At 32.0% G+C, this 18,195-nt stretch overlaps 1 protein-coding gene across 1 annotated transcript; it reads left to right on the top strand.

Annotated features, from left to right (window-relative positions):
- Positions 1-1,113: 1,113 nt before the first annotated feature.
- On the top strand, positions 1,114-1,908 carry LOC139521338 (cyclic GMP-AMP synthase-like receptor 2). Its single transcript, XM_071314817.1, has one exon. The coding sequence runs from the start codon at positions 1,114-1,116 to the stop codon at positions 1,906-1,908; it is 795 nt and encodes a 264-aa protein (XP_071170918.1).
- Positions 1,909-18,195: the final 16,287 nt, after the last annotated feature.

Genomic DNA, 18,195 nt, shown 5'->3' with positions numbered 1-18,195 from the left:
AATACTCAATTTACTCAATGATTTTATAAGCAAACAAATAATGGTCCAGAGTCGTTCCATGCCCATTATAATGATCAATTCTATGGTTGTCGACCAGCTATTTACGTTTTTCTAATGCAACTACATGAACAGTATTGTACATGGGGTATACCATATCAAGGGCCCATTACATACGTTCTATAGGATATAAATTCCAAGCTAGAACGGACTCTTGACATTTGATTTGGCTTTTTGGACTTAGTTCTGTATGTTATCTAGGATATACATTCCAGACTAGATAGGATTTTAACATTTTATTTGATCTTTTAGACTTTTAGTGCTGTCAGTGTGTTTTAATGGACTTGATATGTTTTGTATTGTGCTGTCTTGAGTCTATCAAAAATGTTCAAGTTTTTAATCATTATACATGTATATTATTTATTATAATGGTTTTAAAAAAATCCGCTAAAATGGGCATTTACAATTTTATTTTCGCTAAAATGGTTTAAAAATCATGCGCTAAAATGGGTTCTACTTTTGCGCTTAAACGCCCGATTGTTTTGTCCTATCAATGCGCTTAAATGTCATCCGCCGCCTCACATGCATAAATAAATAAAAAAATGCATAGAGTTCATCAGGCCGGCCATTCAAAGCCATACTATATTATGAACAGATTACAATATAATATTGAACTTAAATCCTTTGAATGCCCGTTTTCAGATATGTCCCACATGATCAGAACGGAAGCAATTTAAAAAAAAATAATCATTTAAGAATTTTAAATGTATTACAATAGGTTATTTAAAACATATATATACGTATACACACTTCTCTGTTTAAATATATCAAAGATTTTTAAAGCGGAAGTTTAAACAAGCTTATATTTCCATCCAGAAAAAAATATGGATGACAGTGAATTGGATAGAATTCTTAAATCGTGGGATGTTCATTCATTATTAATCAACTCATTCATTATTAATCAACTGTGACAAAATTGATAAACACCTTTATGGAATAATCAACGAATTACTCTGCAATTGTACAAAAGAATACACATCAATCCGAAAACTTAACGAAGCTATACAAGACACTTTTAATGCATTTAATTCAAAGCTTGCAGAATCGGCCGTTGATATGGGACTAGGATACTTTGATGCAACATACTGGTCTGTTGGAAGTAGAGGTGAAGGTTTAGGGCTTTTAGCAAATGACACAGACCTTTTATGTGTATTCAACCGAACTAAGGTATGCCTTCAAATGCCAGACTTTGACCCCGATATCAATACGCTTATTATCGAAACGGATCACTGTCACCCAGGTTATTGTAAACTGAAGCTTCATAGAAATAACCTATTTGTTGCGGTTGACAATTTACCGAAGTCGGAAGTTGTTCGAAAGCACCGTAATATTTACGTTAAAAATAGTTACTTTGTTGGACGATTTCAAGACAAAAATGCTGCATTTCGTGACTGGTATTGGGAAGGACCGGCGTTAAAAGATTACGATACTAAACAAGATTGGGTGATTGCCCTGCAATGCATGAATTCGTCACATTTATATAAAGCATATGTGCAAAGGACTAGACAATGGCCGAAAATTGACATGGTTGAAAATATGAAAAATATACCTTGTTCAGTAGTGTGTGCACACCATGCAGACAGTGATTATCCGTTAGAAGAATTTCGTATATCTTTTGCAAGAGCGGAAAAATATTTGATGAGAAGCGTGTCTCACATTCAAATGGCATGTTATTTTACGTTAAAAGAAGTGGTTAAAAACTGTGTGGAAGACAATCTTTCAGATGATTTTGACGAGGATGAAAATGATATATTCAAAACATATTATATTAAAACAGTTTTCCTATGGTGTTGTGAAAGGACAGACCCTGACATCTGGACGGAAGATAATTTTCTCAGATGCACACTTTGATGCATATCATATCTTCAGCAGTGTTATGAATTACAAATAATCCCTCACCTATTTATACCAGAAAATAATTTAATAGATCATCTATCGACACAAGAATGTCTTAAAGTTGTCAAAATTCTAAACGAATTAACGCAAACAGATTTCCTTAAAAATATGTTTGGCGGTTTTTGTCGTCCGGAGTTCAGCAAATTATTTGACTCAATAATAGTCAGATCTGGAAAAAATCTCAAAAACAAATTAGTGCAACTCATGCGCAGAACATCAAAATCTTCTTATGACATTGAGTACATACGACCTCTACTTGTATCGGATACATTATCTTTTATTTCTGGAACTCTTAGTGTTCGCCATGAGCACGTATTTTGTCCAGTTTTATACAAAATCATATCCAATTTAGAGCATTACATATCCTCAGATTTGATTCAAACATTGTACCCTCTGTTTTTGCGGTTTCTTGGTGACGTTGTACACAGATATCCCAGGGTTATACGAAGTCACTTAAAATCCGCGGAGGAGTGTTTCTTGAAAGGAATGGATGTTGTTTATATCTCCGGAGAATTTAATGATAACGGATTCTCTGGTAAAACTCATTTAGCCAGATTTCATTATCTAAATGGAGATTACTCGAAAGTTTTGGACCTTTTCCCAAACTTTGAAAATGAAATATGTTTGAATCCGTTTACTGATTTGTCAATTTTATTTGTCGTCGATGACCTTTCACGATCTTGGAGGGACACATTTCTATGTGATCTGATCAAAATGTATGCATACGATGAAGGTTCCATTGCCATGCCTATTAGATGTATTGCAGTGTCGTTGTATATGATATGTAACTGTTTAAAAATGTTGTCAAATACCGAAATTACAATTCAAAGAAGTACGACGAGAAAATTAATAAGAGAAACTCGCAAATATGATAAAAAATTGAAATCCATTTGCATTGCCGATATAGACGCAACACTGAAAATTGTCAGGGCCGTAACTACCTATGAGGCAGGGGAGGCAACTGCCTCGCCTGAATTTTCTGCACCATTTTTTTTTAAAGTAATAAAATGAAATATTGACAATATGTACAAGAAGAACTTGAATTTATATCATAAACAACACAGTTTTAACAGTGTTATCATGATACATGATATGTCTGTCATTGTCTGGATTTTTGATTGATAGTGAACCGTTTCAGTATTTGTTTTATTTTTATTTTTTCGTGTGTCTGTCCGTCTGTTATTCAGTATTCGTACGAGAACACATGTGAAACTTTGCTTTCGACAATTTTGAATAAAACCTAACTATTCACATTTATTTAGGGGCTCAATTAAGCAGAGGAAATTCACTTTGTATTGTGATTCTTTTATGATATCGGAAATTCGTTACCGGCTGAATCAGCTGTTGGATCATTTTTTTAACATCTCCCGATCATACTAGAACATTATGGTCAATGCCTTAGTTACTTAGTTAAACACTCCCATTCGTTGTAGCAGGGACTTTCTATACTAAGTATATACTAGTATAGAAAGTCCCTGGTTGTAGTTTATACATGTCTGTTCAGCTTTCAACAATATTGAAATTCAAGGTCCTCGATAAAAAAAATATCTTGCGTTCTATGATCTTGCTTTATATGATTTTTTAACTTACCAGTTCGATTTCTTACAAAAATATCTTTAAATACAGATAATAATTGTTTGCATAAAAATTGCTTCTAGGACCCAGCAATACTGATGTTTCTTAAAGAAAGGAAATCGAAGAAAAACGGGTACTGAATTTTTACGGCCACCGATTTTATTAAGAAAAAAATCCGCGGTCACATTGTATTTAATGTTAATAATTATAGGTTAAAGTACGGCATTCAAGACGTAGCCCTTGCCAGTCAACCCGAACAGCATTCTCAGATTGTTTTTGCATAAAATTGCTTCCAGGTTCAAGCAATACTGATGTTTCTTAAAGTAAGGAAATTGAAGGAAAACGGGTAATTTTTAGCCATTTTACTGAGAGAGAAAAAAAAATCGGCGGGTCTAGGGGGCCTCAATTGGCGGCCCCCAAACCCCTGCCTCCCCTGAATTCGAACCCTAGTTACGGCCCTGATTGTTAAGCAATCAAAGTGTATCTTATTGGAACTGTAAAATGGCTCTATATCAAGACCTAACAATATACATTAAAAAGACTTGTAACCAAAAGTTCATTACGTTATATATAAAGGAAGTTCAAATAACTGTTCATCCCCAGGAAATAATGAAACGGAGTCCCGTAGTGCTACCTTATTATTGACTCTGAACGGAATGGTCTGTATTGTCTATATACTCGCCACGTATAATAATATTTTTTTTTATGGTCAATAGAAAAATCACAATAAATTGCAGAATACTGAACTCCAAGGCAAATTACAAAGAGAAAGTTATTAATCAAATGGCAAAATCAAAAGCTCAAACACATTAAACCAATGAAAAACAACTGTCATATTCCTGACTTGGTACAGGTATTTTCTTATATAGAAACATGGTGGATTAAACCTGGTTTAATAGCTAGCTAAACCGCTCACTTGTATGAAAGTTGCATAAAAAATAATTACTTTGACAAGAATGTGTAAACAAAAAACCCCAGAAATAATGGATAAAAATGTCAAAAATAGTACAGAAGTCAACATTGTGTTGTAATCTAAATCTTCATAAAAAAAATAATATTCAAACAAACATTAATCATGGCACAATAACACAATGACGGGATGTATAAGTGGAGATCCATGTCATATGTATCAAAGAAACACAAAAAGGCATAAAGGCAAAGCATATTAGCAAAACAAAGATAAGAACCCAAACATTATCATAGAATACAGATTTTTAAACGTACGGCTGCATTTTTACGGACTACGCTTTCATTTCATCATAACACTTTCATCTAACCAATCAAAAATATTCCAGCTGTATTTTTTTCAGGAGAAAATTTCGTGTTGGAAACAACTGTCATCATTGTAATGGAACTGACTTTAAATCAGCTTTTTCTGTTCAGTTTTTATTTACAGCATATCAATAAACATTGTGCCGTTGAATGTTGAAAACTATAGAGTTGTCTCGCTTTGTGTAGAGTGTACGAACATTCGCAAGGAAGAGTTTTACGTTGTATACTGAACGTAATTGCCTGTATTGTCTTCCAAATATAACAAAACAATATAAAAACTTATATGAAAATATGTAAGAATGTGAAAAAAATGAACTGTACATCATCCTTTTTATTTATTAACCAGAAGTTCACACACGTTTTTAAATTGATTCGATTAATTAGTTAGTGGAGGTTTAGTAATACAGTCTTTTTGGCCTGTTTTTATTATAATTTATAATGTCAGATATAACTGGGTTTATTCAAGATGAATTACTTTAACTGAAATAGTTCTTAGAAGTATCCTCTAAATTCATCCTCTTATTGGTCAAAAGTATCACACGTTCATTAATCAATTTCTTCTCATTGTCTCATGCAATATATTTGTCCATTCACATTGTAACGTGTTTAACGAAAGGATTTATGTACGACATTCATTCATGATATGTACTTGATCATGATTTATTTTTCTACTACAGGTAGCAGGGGCGAATGTATCGATTTTCAAAAGGGGTTCCAACCATGTTTCCATCCAAAAGCATTGATCGGCAAAAAAAGGGGGAGGTTTCAGCACACGGAACCGCCACTGGGTATCCTGACATCTGCATTTTTTTTTTACTAACTATGACAATATCAGTCAGATAAATATATAATGTAGATACATGTACATTATATCAATAATTAACTGATACAGTTTTACATGGTATATTATGTCGCTATAATCAATCTTATTTCGTTTTTATTAATACACATTGTAACAAGAAGATATATATAAGAAAAGAGACACCATTTTTTTTATCATCAGTATTATGAACAATTAGCAATCATAGTTGTTTGTTTTATACTTTAATAACCTTTTTAGTCGTTAGTTACTTAAAACGCTTGTTTGACTCCATGTGTTTAATGAATTTTCCCTAGCGACCTTTTATGATTCAAATTTCTAGCAATTGTACTGTATTCCTGTCACGTATTGGTTTAATTTTTGCTTTTTAACATTGCAAAGAGGGCAGCCGGTTTAGCTAGCCATTAAAGCATCAACCCACCATTTTGTTTTTTTAACACATCCTGTATCAAGTCAGGTATAAGGCAGTTGTTATCTCATAATTGTTATATGTAGATTTCATTGGCGTTTGTTTTTGTTGCACTTCTGTTGTTTCGTGAATATTCTGTTAAAGTTCGTGCGTTTTCTTGGTTTTAGTTTGTAACACGGATTTGTGTTTTCTCCATCGTTATATCACGTTTGAACAGTGGTATACTATTGTTGCCTTAATTAAAAAAAACTAATTTCAAATTTGTATAGGTATAAAGAATTCAGCATATCATTTGCTGAATTAAGGTCCATGGTAGGCTTAATGACAATGACATTAGTTACACAATGCAACTAAACATTTTATTCAGATAAAGGTTGTATAGAAGAAGATATATATATATATATATATATACTAACATTGTTGGGTTGAAGTTTAGACGAGTTGTATATATACATGTATATATATATATATATATATATATATATATATGAAAGGCAGGATCATGCAGACCAACAAATGCGGTAACAATAACCATTGTCTGCACTAATTATACATATCTTCTAACATCTAGACATTTATTAATATATAATTAACTAAATATTTCAGTGCCGACACATTTTCACTAGTAAATAACCAGATACATTTTGCATCATTCGGGAGGTCTCAAAATGATGACATATATTACTGTTTACCCAATGCCCTGTCACTCAATAACCAGTATTTCACTGAGTGCTTGCATTTCATATCTTAAAGAGAATCTATCACAACTAGAGAGACTTTTTTATATCATTATATTTCCACGACATTGACGCAGATTGACGAATCTAAGACAAAATATCAAATATCTTTATGATTTCAACTTTTCAGTTATCAGCGGACTTCATTTACAGAGTTGTCCCCCAGAAAATAAAATACTCCAACAGATTTATAAAGAAAACGAGGTTTACTGTCACCATCACGAATTGATGTGTTTGAGCAATTTATTTTGCCATTTGATAAGGTACTATCCGATTTGAGTTTTCCTTTGAGTTCGTTTTTTTGTTATTTTTATTTTACTTTCTGCTTTGATACATCTATAGTTGCAATATGTCATAATGTCTGTATATTACTTCAATTTGTTTTGGTTGGTCTGGTCTCTTATCCTGTTGACGCAGTCAGTTTCGCTTCTTTCAGAGTTTAACGATTCTCCCGTGTTTTTTTTTTTTATGTTCTCCTTGATATGTATTTTCTTAAAGGAGATATGAGATCTAAACATCGGTAAATTACTGTTGCTTCTTATTGACCTCCACCGTTGTGTCCATACCACACAGCAGAAAATGTAGTAAATATGTTGTGAGCGACTTAATTATACTAGGTAATATAAACATGAATCACTAAGCGTTTTTTTTTATACTAAAATAAGCACTCACATTGCATGCAAGCTTACATTTGTGATTATACAATTGGTGGAGGAACAAACGGAGACAATAAGTTTAGAACGGCATAATTTTATAATAACAGATTGAGTATTTTGAGGTTGTTTCAGTGACAATGAACATTGCAATTTCCTTAACACGATCAATTTGGTTTATTCTTTTTGGTTTTAGTGTTTGTTTTTCTGATAACTATTGTAACGTTATTACAAAGTTTATCACATTTCCTATACTAGAACTTATTTGTCTTGTTTGCTCAGTAGAATTTTTTATTTACCTTTTAAATTTGTAAATAACACTTTTTTTCAAAAGATTTTTACAATGTTTTAAATGACACCACAACCAACTTCCATTATAATAGGAGAGTCGACACATGGCGAGATTTGTTTACTTATGCACAAATAAATTTGAAACATCCTGCGACCCGGGTTTGATTGAAAGTAGTCAACCAATCCTATGTATGAAGATGAATGGAGGTAGAAGCTGCAGTATAAACGCCTAATACAAATTGAACTAAAAAAAAAAATAATTTGATTAAAATTGTCGGTTTACTGTAGACGGAAAGTATAAAACATACATTTACCAATATCACAACGAACGCGCTGACAAGTAATAAAACCCTAATCAAGTGTTTTATCTGTCTGAAAAGATGATAAAATAGTATTCAACTGTTGAATTCAGCTCATCAGAAATGGGACTTCCTTATGTGAAGTAAACTCCAGTCTATATTCGGAACGTATTCAACAAAAACAAAATGGTCTTATTTGACCATAGATACTGTTGAGCAGAGTTCTAATTCATCAAATACAGTGCAGAATATTAGATTTTCGATTATCATATAAGTGAGAGAATAATTTAGATATCTATAAAACCAGGTTTAATTCACCATTGTCTACATACGAAAATGCCTGTACCAATTAAGTCAGGAATACACAGTTGTTACTATTCGTTTGATGTGTTTGAGCTTTTGATTTTGCCATTCGATTAGGGACTTTCCGCTTTGAATTTTTCTCGGATTCAGTATTTTTGTGATTTTACTTTTCACATACTAGTATCCAGAACAATGCTATCTTTGTAGTACATAGTGTATGTGAAGACAAATCAAGTAAAGTTCAGAATATTTTTAAATAGGTCACATAAAATTCGAGCCAATTAAAAGTAGAAACACTGGTATATAGTTACACTATACCAAGTTGAGAGGGATGATCTTTTTCAGAAGTTTAACAAAACCTATGACATCGAGTTTATCTAGACATATCCAGTGCCGACTATCATTGATATTTCTTAGATATATATTATTATCGCTTATTCCCGCCATAAATTAGCATTGAAATCCCCATCAAGTTTAAGTATAAGTTTTTCATTGCCTTGTTATTCTTCGGGTTTTTTTTATTGGAAATTGTACCAGTCTCGACATGCATCAGTTGCAATATTTAATCTTCCTCATATTATAGGTTAGTAGTACACGATTTCGAAAATCAAAATACGTCGAACTAATTTTCAAAGCAATACCGTATGTTATATAGATACAGTTTTACATCTGTTTGCTGTTTATTATATTGATATTTTAAAGTTTAGTGGGTTTTTTTTGGAACTGAATATATAGTACGGTGTATATACATATATAAGTGATTCTATGCACCTTAGTTATTTTTCGGTATTCGGCAGATCGAGATTAAAAATGGAAGGGTTTCGCGGTTAACCTAAAGCTTAGCCCACCACATGATCATTTGCCTGTCAGACATCGAGGTCGATATATTATCCTAAGTTCATATCATAATTTTCTTTTTGATATATAATTGTTCGGTCTTCGGGAATTTGATGCTCATGGCATATAAAAAAGGGACGAAAGATACCAAAGGGACAGTCAAACTCATAAATCTAAAACAAACTGATAATTGATAGTCTCTTCTACAGCTAGTCACGACTTGTTTACTATCATGGGTTGGCATATTGTAAAGATACTCATGCATCCATTGCCCAAGTATAGTTATATTGTATGTTTTCTGCATGATGTATTCGATATAACTTCATGAGGACGAAGAAGCAACAACTATATATTCAAAATATTCCATAGAATTTTATATATTTCGGAATAAATAAAAACTATCGTTGATGTAAACACTAAGACGGTCCCTACTCTTGATCTTTGACGTCATTTATTGTATCATCAACCCGGTGTGTAGGATAATATACACAACCTTACTGAGAAGTTTAAATCATCATAGATATCATGCATTGCCAAACTCTTAGCTATTCCCAACGTTATTACCGATTAGTAATGACCGAAATTGAAGAAATAATAAGGAACACAAATGAAAATTTTCCTTACAAAATAAAAAATCTAAGAGGAAATTAAATGTCTAAATAGTAATGTAGTTAGTTTTTAATCTTGAACTTTGATTGGCGCTGGATTAGGTTGTACCACCAACCTTACATAAAATAATTTTAGAAGAAAATCTCTGAATGTCAGTGTTAAACATTAAAGGTTGATGGGTCAGTATTTTGATTTGTAGGATAAAAACTAATCTCATCCTATCATCTCAAAGCACACAGAAACTCAATTTGTCAAAAATCTACCTAAGATTTTGATCTCTATTGAGATATTTAAAGGATAACGATACTTTAATTAATGTTTATTGGAACAGTTTAAAGCTGTGAAGATAATGTGGGTGGCCAATCATTGCTTAATTTACCTATCTCATTTAAACAGTTGCTTGTAATACAAAGGAACTTTGCATGAAATTGCAAAAACGAAAGGTCAAAACTAGTTAGATAAAATGTGCCGATGTTACAACTCAAATAGATAAATTATGTAATCTGAATATAGTCCAGTATACAAGAAACAGCTTGAGTGCTGTGCATTCATGTTACTTCATAAGCACGTGTGTTTTTGGTTAGTGAAAAGGGTCACTCGATTGATGATCCAAGATTTTGAATGGTAATCACCATTTGAAGCAACAAAGAATATCTATCATATTGAGAACATGGAAAATATTTATTTCCCATATACCTTAAAGCCCTTACTCAACAGTAATCACATTGATTGTAAAATTGGATTTATAGAGAGTGATTACCCAGTAACTTTTCCTTGAATAAATAAAACATGGGAACCCATCGTGCCGTTATCATGGCAATGAAGCTATTTCTATATGCTCATTGTTGAAGACTTGAACGGTGATCTATAGTTTTTAACTTTTAATATGACTGGTGTCGGGTGTAGAGCTGTCTTAATGGCATTTATACTGCAGCTTAATTTTTTTTAATATCTCTAAGTCTGAAACTTGTGAGCATAAAACTGATCATAGATACCAAGTTTATAATTCTGTACGCGAAACGCGCGTTTCGTCTACAAAAAACTCGTCCGTAACGCTCTAGTGAAAAAAATTAAAAGACCAAATCCAGTGCGAGGTGGAAGAGCATCTTCCGAAAGGTTTTGCTAATACAGCTAAGTTAATCTATTTATGGGGTAGACATTCCTGATAAATAGAAAAAATAGCATTAACATTGAAGAATTTTTAATGCAGGACAGTATTGGCATAACTTTTTTTTCATATATGTAATGTAGATATAACAATAGAAAGTTACTTGGCTTAAGTGTTATGAAGAGAGACAAAATCGTTTTTGTTTGAAATTAAACGTTACTAAGAGGAGTACAACCAGATCAAGTACTAGTATCAGCTCTGGTTACAAAAACAATGTCATCTACATGGGTAACGCTCAATACAATCAAGAATCCTCAAAGTTTCCCATACATTAAGTGATTTAAGTTGATTTCATGTCACATACAGTTTTAATCGAAGAGGATAAAATTGTATCAATAATATTATAATTTACCAGATAAGTGTCGACGTTCAGATGTCTTTGGCCAAATCACTTTGATAGTCGTAAATTGTATTTAGATTTGGAATTTCCTTGGAATTAAGTGATGATAGACCCACTATTAAATGACATGATATTGATTGTGGAGCGTCTTAATCGATTGTAGATAGGATACAAATGTTTTTATCACTGTAATTTGCGGTGGAAATTAAAAGTCATTTGCTAATCCAACAGTGGTGTTTAGTCGTGGCAGACTAAGACGGGAAACAACCTCCTGCATTGTAAAATCAAAGAATAAGGCTTCTTCATGGAGATCCCTGGATTATTAGCGATATCATATTTTAATGGTTCAATATTTGGTCAAAAAGCCAGGTCAATGTAAACAAAAGTAGACCAATCTCCACAGATAAAAGTGAATAAAAAACAACGTCTTAAAAAATGGACGTAAAAGATAAAGAGGGTTAAAAAAATATACCGAATTGGATATTTTTCACGTTAACATTTTTTATTGCTACTTTAATCGTTAACTTTGCTTAACACTTTAAAGTAACCCATTTTTCTGTAAAAAAAAATTAATTGTTATTTACAAAAGGTAAATGAAACATTCTACTGAACATACGATACAAATAAGTGCTAATATAGGAAAAGAACTTCTTAATTATAGGTTATATTAGAGACAGAAAAACAAACGCAACACTCACAATGAATAAACAAAATCGTGTTTTTTGTTAATGAAAACAAGCTCAACGTACTCAACCTGCTATTTTCAAATAATGTCCTCCTAAACTCATTTGTTAAAGATCCAAAGTTTCAAACCAAACTAGATGCTACGATCAAGGTAAGAGTCTGCACAATATAAATATCAATTTTACAAAAATAATAACTTATTTTGTTTATGACTCGTTAACGATGCTAGAATCAAAATAGTTAAAAAGGCCAAACCAAATTTCGGATATATTTCGAAAGTTTGATATAGTCAGAGCACACAAAGTAGACAGGAAAATTTGTGACAGAGTGAATAGTAATAAAGTAAAACAGAGACGTGGTATACAGAGGTCACAAGTCCTGATAAAAACAGAAAAAAATATTAAGAGAAAACAAACAGAATCACGTGACTGTAAACAGACCGACAATTGCGTGGTAAAGATAAGCATCAAAGCCTAAACTTTTTTGGAATGACCCTGGTATGAGTATATTTCTGTTGGAAATTGGCCGTAAATTTTCGGCGGACTTGTTTATAAAAGTGAGAGGTTTAGCTAGCTATAAAACCAGGTTTTATCCACCATTTTATCTACATAAGGAAATTCCTGTACTAAGTCCGGAATATGACAGTTGTTTACCATTCGTTTGATGTGTTTGACGTTTCGTCCACGAGCGTATCACCCGCCAAGTAGTCAGCACTTCGGTATTGACATGAATATCAATTATGTGGTCATTTTCATAAATTTACCGTTTGTAAAAGTACGAATTATTCAATATACTAAGGATGTTCTTATCCCAGGCATAGATTACTTCTACGGTATTTGGTAACACGTTTTTGACTTTTTAGTCCTCAATGCTCTTCAACTTTATACTTGTTTGGCTTTCTAACTAGGTTGATCTGAACCTCATTGATGATCATTGTATGTAGACGAACGCGCGTCTGGATATCAAATTATAAGCCTGGTACGTTTGATAACTATTTGAGTTTTAGATTTTGACATTCTATAAGAAACTATCCTATTTAAATTTTCCTTGGAGTTCGATATTTTCATTATTCTACTCTTAACTGTAAGAGATGGTAAAAAAACCTTTGAGGTTCTCAACAAGTAATATCCTGAACGTAATTTTTATATGGTCGAATATCGGTGAAGAAAAATTCCGTTTGAAATCCGTCCCTGTGTATTTGATATTTCTTGTTTTCTCGTAAAAATAACAGACATTCTTTTATAGCGATGGTACAAAAAATATCAATTATAAAAAAAAATATTTGTTCCATTGTGTTATCACAACAATGCCCTTGCTTCCTATGGATGAATAGAGCATTTTAATTACCACCACAACTTTTTGTCTTAAGGATTTTGTCTGATATATATTACCCTCGAAGCAGCTGTGCACTTGTTAAAATAGTTTAACCGTTTAAGGTAGAAAGTGAATCAATATTCCAAACAATTATCTCTCTGTAACCGCCAGTCATTTTAAACGCAGTTAGCTTTGATTGTTCATGAAAAACATATTTTATTCTTCCCATCAATAATCGTAACTTGTCAAGAGTAGTTAACAGTTATTAACAATCGTTTTCAATTACTTATCGTGTGTATTCATGATGTTTCTTTGATTTTCCCACGGGGAACTTTTGCGGATCATAAGCTGAAATCGCTCATTAAAGGAATCATTACTTCGTGATCGGAGCAAAATCATTTTAAAGCTGCAAATTGCTTCTTGCATGCTATAAATGAATCATCTTTGGCAATTATAAGTTCTGTATCAGTGGACATTTTGGAATCAGTGATACTAATTAGCGTTTTAGACGCTAATAGCCTGACAGCGTAGGGGAGCGATAAGAAAATAATTTGACGTCGTACAAATTATTTGTTTTATAAATGTCTGTCAAATGAACAAATTAATCACGTATTGATTATTTAAATGATCTTAAGACATGTTTTGCAGCAGTGCTTAATGATAGTTGTTCCCTGATGCTTTGCAATTTGTAACTTTCAAGGGTCACGGTATGACCAATTCAAAATACGGGTAAACATAAACCGATGGATTTTAACTAAAACAAATATCATGCTAAGAGTAAACGATCATCTGAATGACAGAAGGAGAATAATATTAAAGTTCAGGGGTGATTACGACACACATGATGCAGTATTGTAGAAGCAAAACTAATGTTGTTGCATAAAATCGTAAAGAAATGTCGCTACCCTCGCTGATATTTTTAGTTATGTGTCTTCACATAATCTTTGTTTTGAAACTGGACGTTATGTTGGTACTAATAGAAATAAAAGAAATTGTATTTTTGTGATTTAGGAGTAATAGAGAATGCATTTCATTTCATCCTTCAATGTAGTAGATATACTGATTTGCGAAAAAAGGATATTTAAAAAAATATTACTGGTCTAGGCTATCAACTTTTGAATTAATAGAATTATTGTCAGGTGAAAACACAAAACAGCTTTGTAACTTAGGAAGTATATACATTTCTCTTTTAAATTAAGGAACAGTTTATTGTAAATTTTTGTATTGATGAAACTTCTGACGTCACCTATCGTTTATAATGCATATTGTTTATAGTGTTTGTAATATGCCATATGTATACACTGTACATGTACTTGAGTATACTGATGAGCCGTAAGTCTCAAAGTTGATAAAGAATTTGAATTTGAATTTAAGTATGTCAATTTAGGCTTCTTTCACAAAAACTGTGGTCCGCACTATAGGTGTGGACACACAAAACAGTGACATTTACAAACACAATCGTACGTGTACATATTGTTAATCGGACTTATCTTCAAAAGAAGAAACTATCTTCTAGAAATGTAATAATATATATCTATGTTTTTATATGTAATATATTTTGTATAACACGTTTGATTGTGTTTGTTTCTGATTTATTTATCTGTTTGTTTTGATATCGTTTTGTTTCTTGGTGTACATTATACAACATAGTTTCGGGGGAAATCAGCGAAATTATAAAAAGAACTCCTTAATAGTCAACGATCGTATAAACAATAAATTCAAGCTTCATAGTTACTGTGAAACGTTCTCTAAGAACGGCGTGACCTAGTTGAGGATATTATTAAAAGATCTGTAAAAGTGTTCAAAATTTCTATTTTAAGTTTTTCCACATTACATATTTCTTTCGTGTTTTATAAAGACTAACATCTAGAAATTGACAATAAGGTTGGATTGAGAACGAAACATTCAGACAAGTAAAATGGTTGCAATTTTCCGATTGTGACCCTTACATTTGTGTGAAGTACATTGCATTAGGTCTGCATATGAAATGTATATATGCAGTTAATACGATATTCCAAGACGGATTTCTTTTGAAGATTGTGCTTGTTGAATGAGGTCTACTGGATAGAGGCATACACTGTGCCTTCCAACAGGAAACGCACATACATACCCATTAAACAAGTGTTACATTGATTTTCTTCTCAATAGACATCTCCCCGTTCGATCGGATGTGATTGCGTATTTATACATCCAAACAAACTGTTCCTTTAGCATGTGATTTACTGTGGGATTGGAAATATCTTTATATACCAAAGGCAATATTTGGGGTCAGATATAGTAGGGGTAAAATATATCTGATAAACGGGTAATATTCAAACGTCTTAGCTTCCTTAAGAGAATAAATGATAAACTTTTAATAGATAAGCTAGTGAAGATTTATAAACACCATGTGCAATACATGTCTACATCACAAAAATACAAACGACAAATAAAACGCATCAAATACATTAAGCTACGTAATACATTGATATAATATTAAACGTATATATATAAGATTTCAAAATATTGAACGTGATGTAAATGAAAAGGAAAATAAATGTAACTTTTTTGCATCTATAAATCACACCAAGCCTTCGTTTTCAGAAATTTAATTAAATCCATGTGATGAAATCCAATTGCTTGTTAATATGAGTTTACCAATATATTTCACTTTAAATCGCAATAGGAATTAAAGTATATGTATCATTGACTTCTAAAGAGGAAACAATTAATGACTGCAACAAATTGCCATGGCGGATTCAGCTATTAGACAGCAAAATAAGTAACAATATAAAAGTACATTACGCAATACAGAAATGTGCATATAAGTTCAAAATATCATAGTTCGAACAAATGCATTTAAACATTTGTTGGCATGAAAAGCGTTGACGATGATAAACAAAATTTCTTGGTTGTTAATTTTTCTTTTCTAAGAAATTTTAAAACGATTATGCACAGTATATCAGTGAAAATCTATCCCACATATCAAACCGTCTATGCTGATTAATTTTTTGTTGTACTTATATTATCCGGTATGCATATCGAAATAAAGATGTGTTAATTTATGGTCGCCAATGAGACAACTATATATCCATTATAAACCAAACTGAAGGGACAAAGGAGTTTACTGGTCATTGTACACCATTCAACTGTGTTCAAACCCATACCGTGTAGTAAGCTACAATGGGCCATAGGATAACGAAATGTGAACCCCCCCCCCCCCCCCAAAAAAAAAAAACCAATACGTATGTTTAGCATTTTTGCAAAGAGGAGTTTCATTTTATAACAAGTGTTGTTTTTTTTTGCAGTTTGTAATACTCAGAGAAAAACCCCCTAAAAACATTCAGTTTGGAGTCAAATATTTTATACAAAATAGAGTATCAAAACCAAAAAGGAGCTGCCCATGAAAACAAAACCAAGTAAGATAGATAAACAATTCCCTGCCATGATTTACTCCACATAGAAAACGGGACAACTGGGACGCTATAGCTTGCAACAAGCATCCGATTAATCTGTTAAGCGGTATTGTAGTGTTCTTCAAACTATAATGAAATTATCGTTAAGGACGTCTGGAATTTACTTGATGGAACCAGGATGACACTTAGGTACACGGAAAATATTTGTTTTCGGATACACCTTATACATACGTATATTGACAGTATATATGAATGTTCTAAAATCATATAGTACAGTTCTATCTCGACCATTGCATGGAGTTGTTTACATGTTACATGTAGCGGTACTTGATACCAAACTAATGCAAATAAATATTGTTCTCTTGCAGCAATTAATACAATTGTTGTTCACTTGGCCATTAATTACTATATTGGCGACTAAAACAGATCTGAACACTTCCAGATTTGTAATAATAAAGAAATTCCAGAATTAATTACAATTGTCTGAATCATTGTTGCCTTTATTATTAATACGTTTCTATGCAATATGCTATTACAACAAACCAACTATCCAAGATAAATTGCCTATTATCGGAAACTAAAAACCGCTGAATAAATTAATAAGAACCACTAAATGTTTGATCGAGTATAATTGACCACTTATCAAACCTTATGCGGGTAACACGGTGGTTACACGCACAATTCCTTGTAATTAAAGAAATCTCTCGTAACAACTCTAGAAATTAATTGAATCTTTTATAAAGACAAAAACGCATTTATCTTCCACTGTAAATTGACATCAATGCAAACATTGTCGTACAATATCTTTAACCAAAGTTCTTAAACGTGGTGAATATGATTCAATATCAAGCTTTTAAGTATGTTCGATCATTTTTAATAGAAACGTTTATGTCATGGCATTTTCTCTGCAAGAAAAGTCAAAATCAAAAATTTTCTGGTAAAAATTGTATTTCTACCACAATAACTGTACTTTTACCACAATAAATATTGAAAAATAAAAACCTACATCTTTACATTACGCATGTTAGAAACAAAATATAATAGCTATTAGTATACCTCATTAAAATAAAGCAACGCCTACCTGCTTTGAAAATTCATTTACAAATCTATGTTTTAGAATTTATACGTATACATGCTAATGAATGTGGAAAAGGAGAAAACGTTTGCAAATAAGAATAGCCCATAACGTTTCAAAAACTGTGTTTTCATCTTACTCTAAATGCATTAGAAATTTGAAAATAATCTTTTTTAAGTATTCATATTTCTTTGATATTTGAATATCAATTCTAAATTAAATATTCACGTGAAAATAATGTTAGGTGTTGTGAAAGATAATGCAAAGAAAACATTGTTTTTTTTTATTGGTTTGTAATTTGATGACACGAAGAGTTAAACCTGACACGGATTTCTTCTTTTTTGTACGTCGGCTACATTTTAAAGAAAAAAGATGTATACAAAAAATAATCATCTAAGATAGTTGTTTCACATATTTTTTTCAAAAGTTGCAGTTTTGCTTCGTGGGAATAAAATTGGATT

This window comes from Mytilus edulis, chromosome 4 (assembly GCF_963676685.1).
Source record: "Mytilus edulis chromosome 4, xbMytEdul2.2, whole genome shotgun sequence".
In the NCBI taxonomy this organism is placed as follows: domain Eukaryota; kingdom Metazoa; phylum Mollusca; class Bivalvia; order Mytilida; family Mytilidae; genus Mytilus; species Mytilus edulis.
This window is presented reverse-complemented; position numbering and strand designations above follow the sequence as displayed.

Excerpts from the sequence above, each read along its gene's own strand:
- LOC139521338 (XM_071314817.1), top strand. The coding sequence starts at position 1,114 with ATGGGACTAGGATACTTTGATGCAACATACTGGTCTGTTGGAAGTAGA.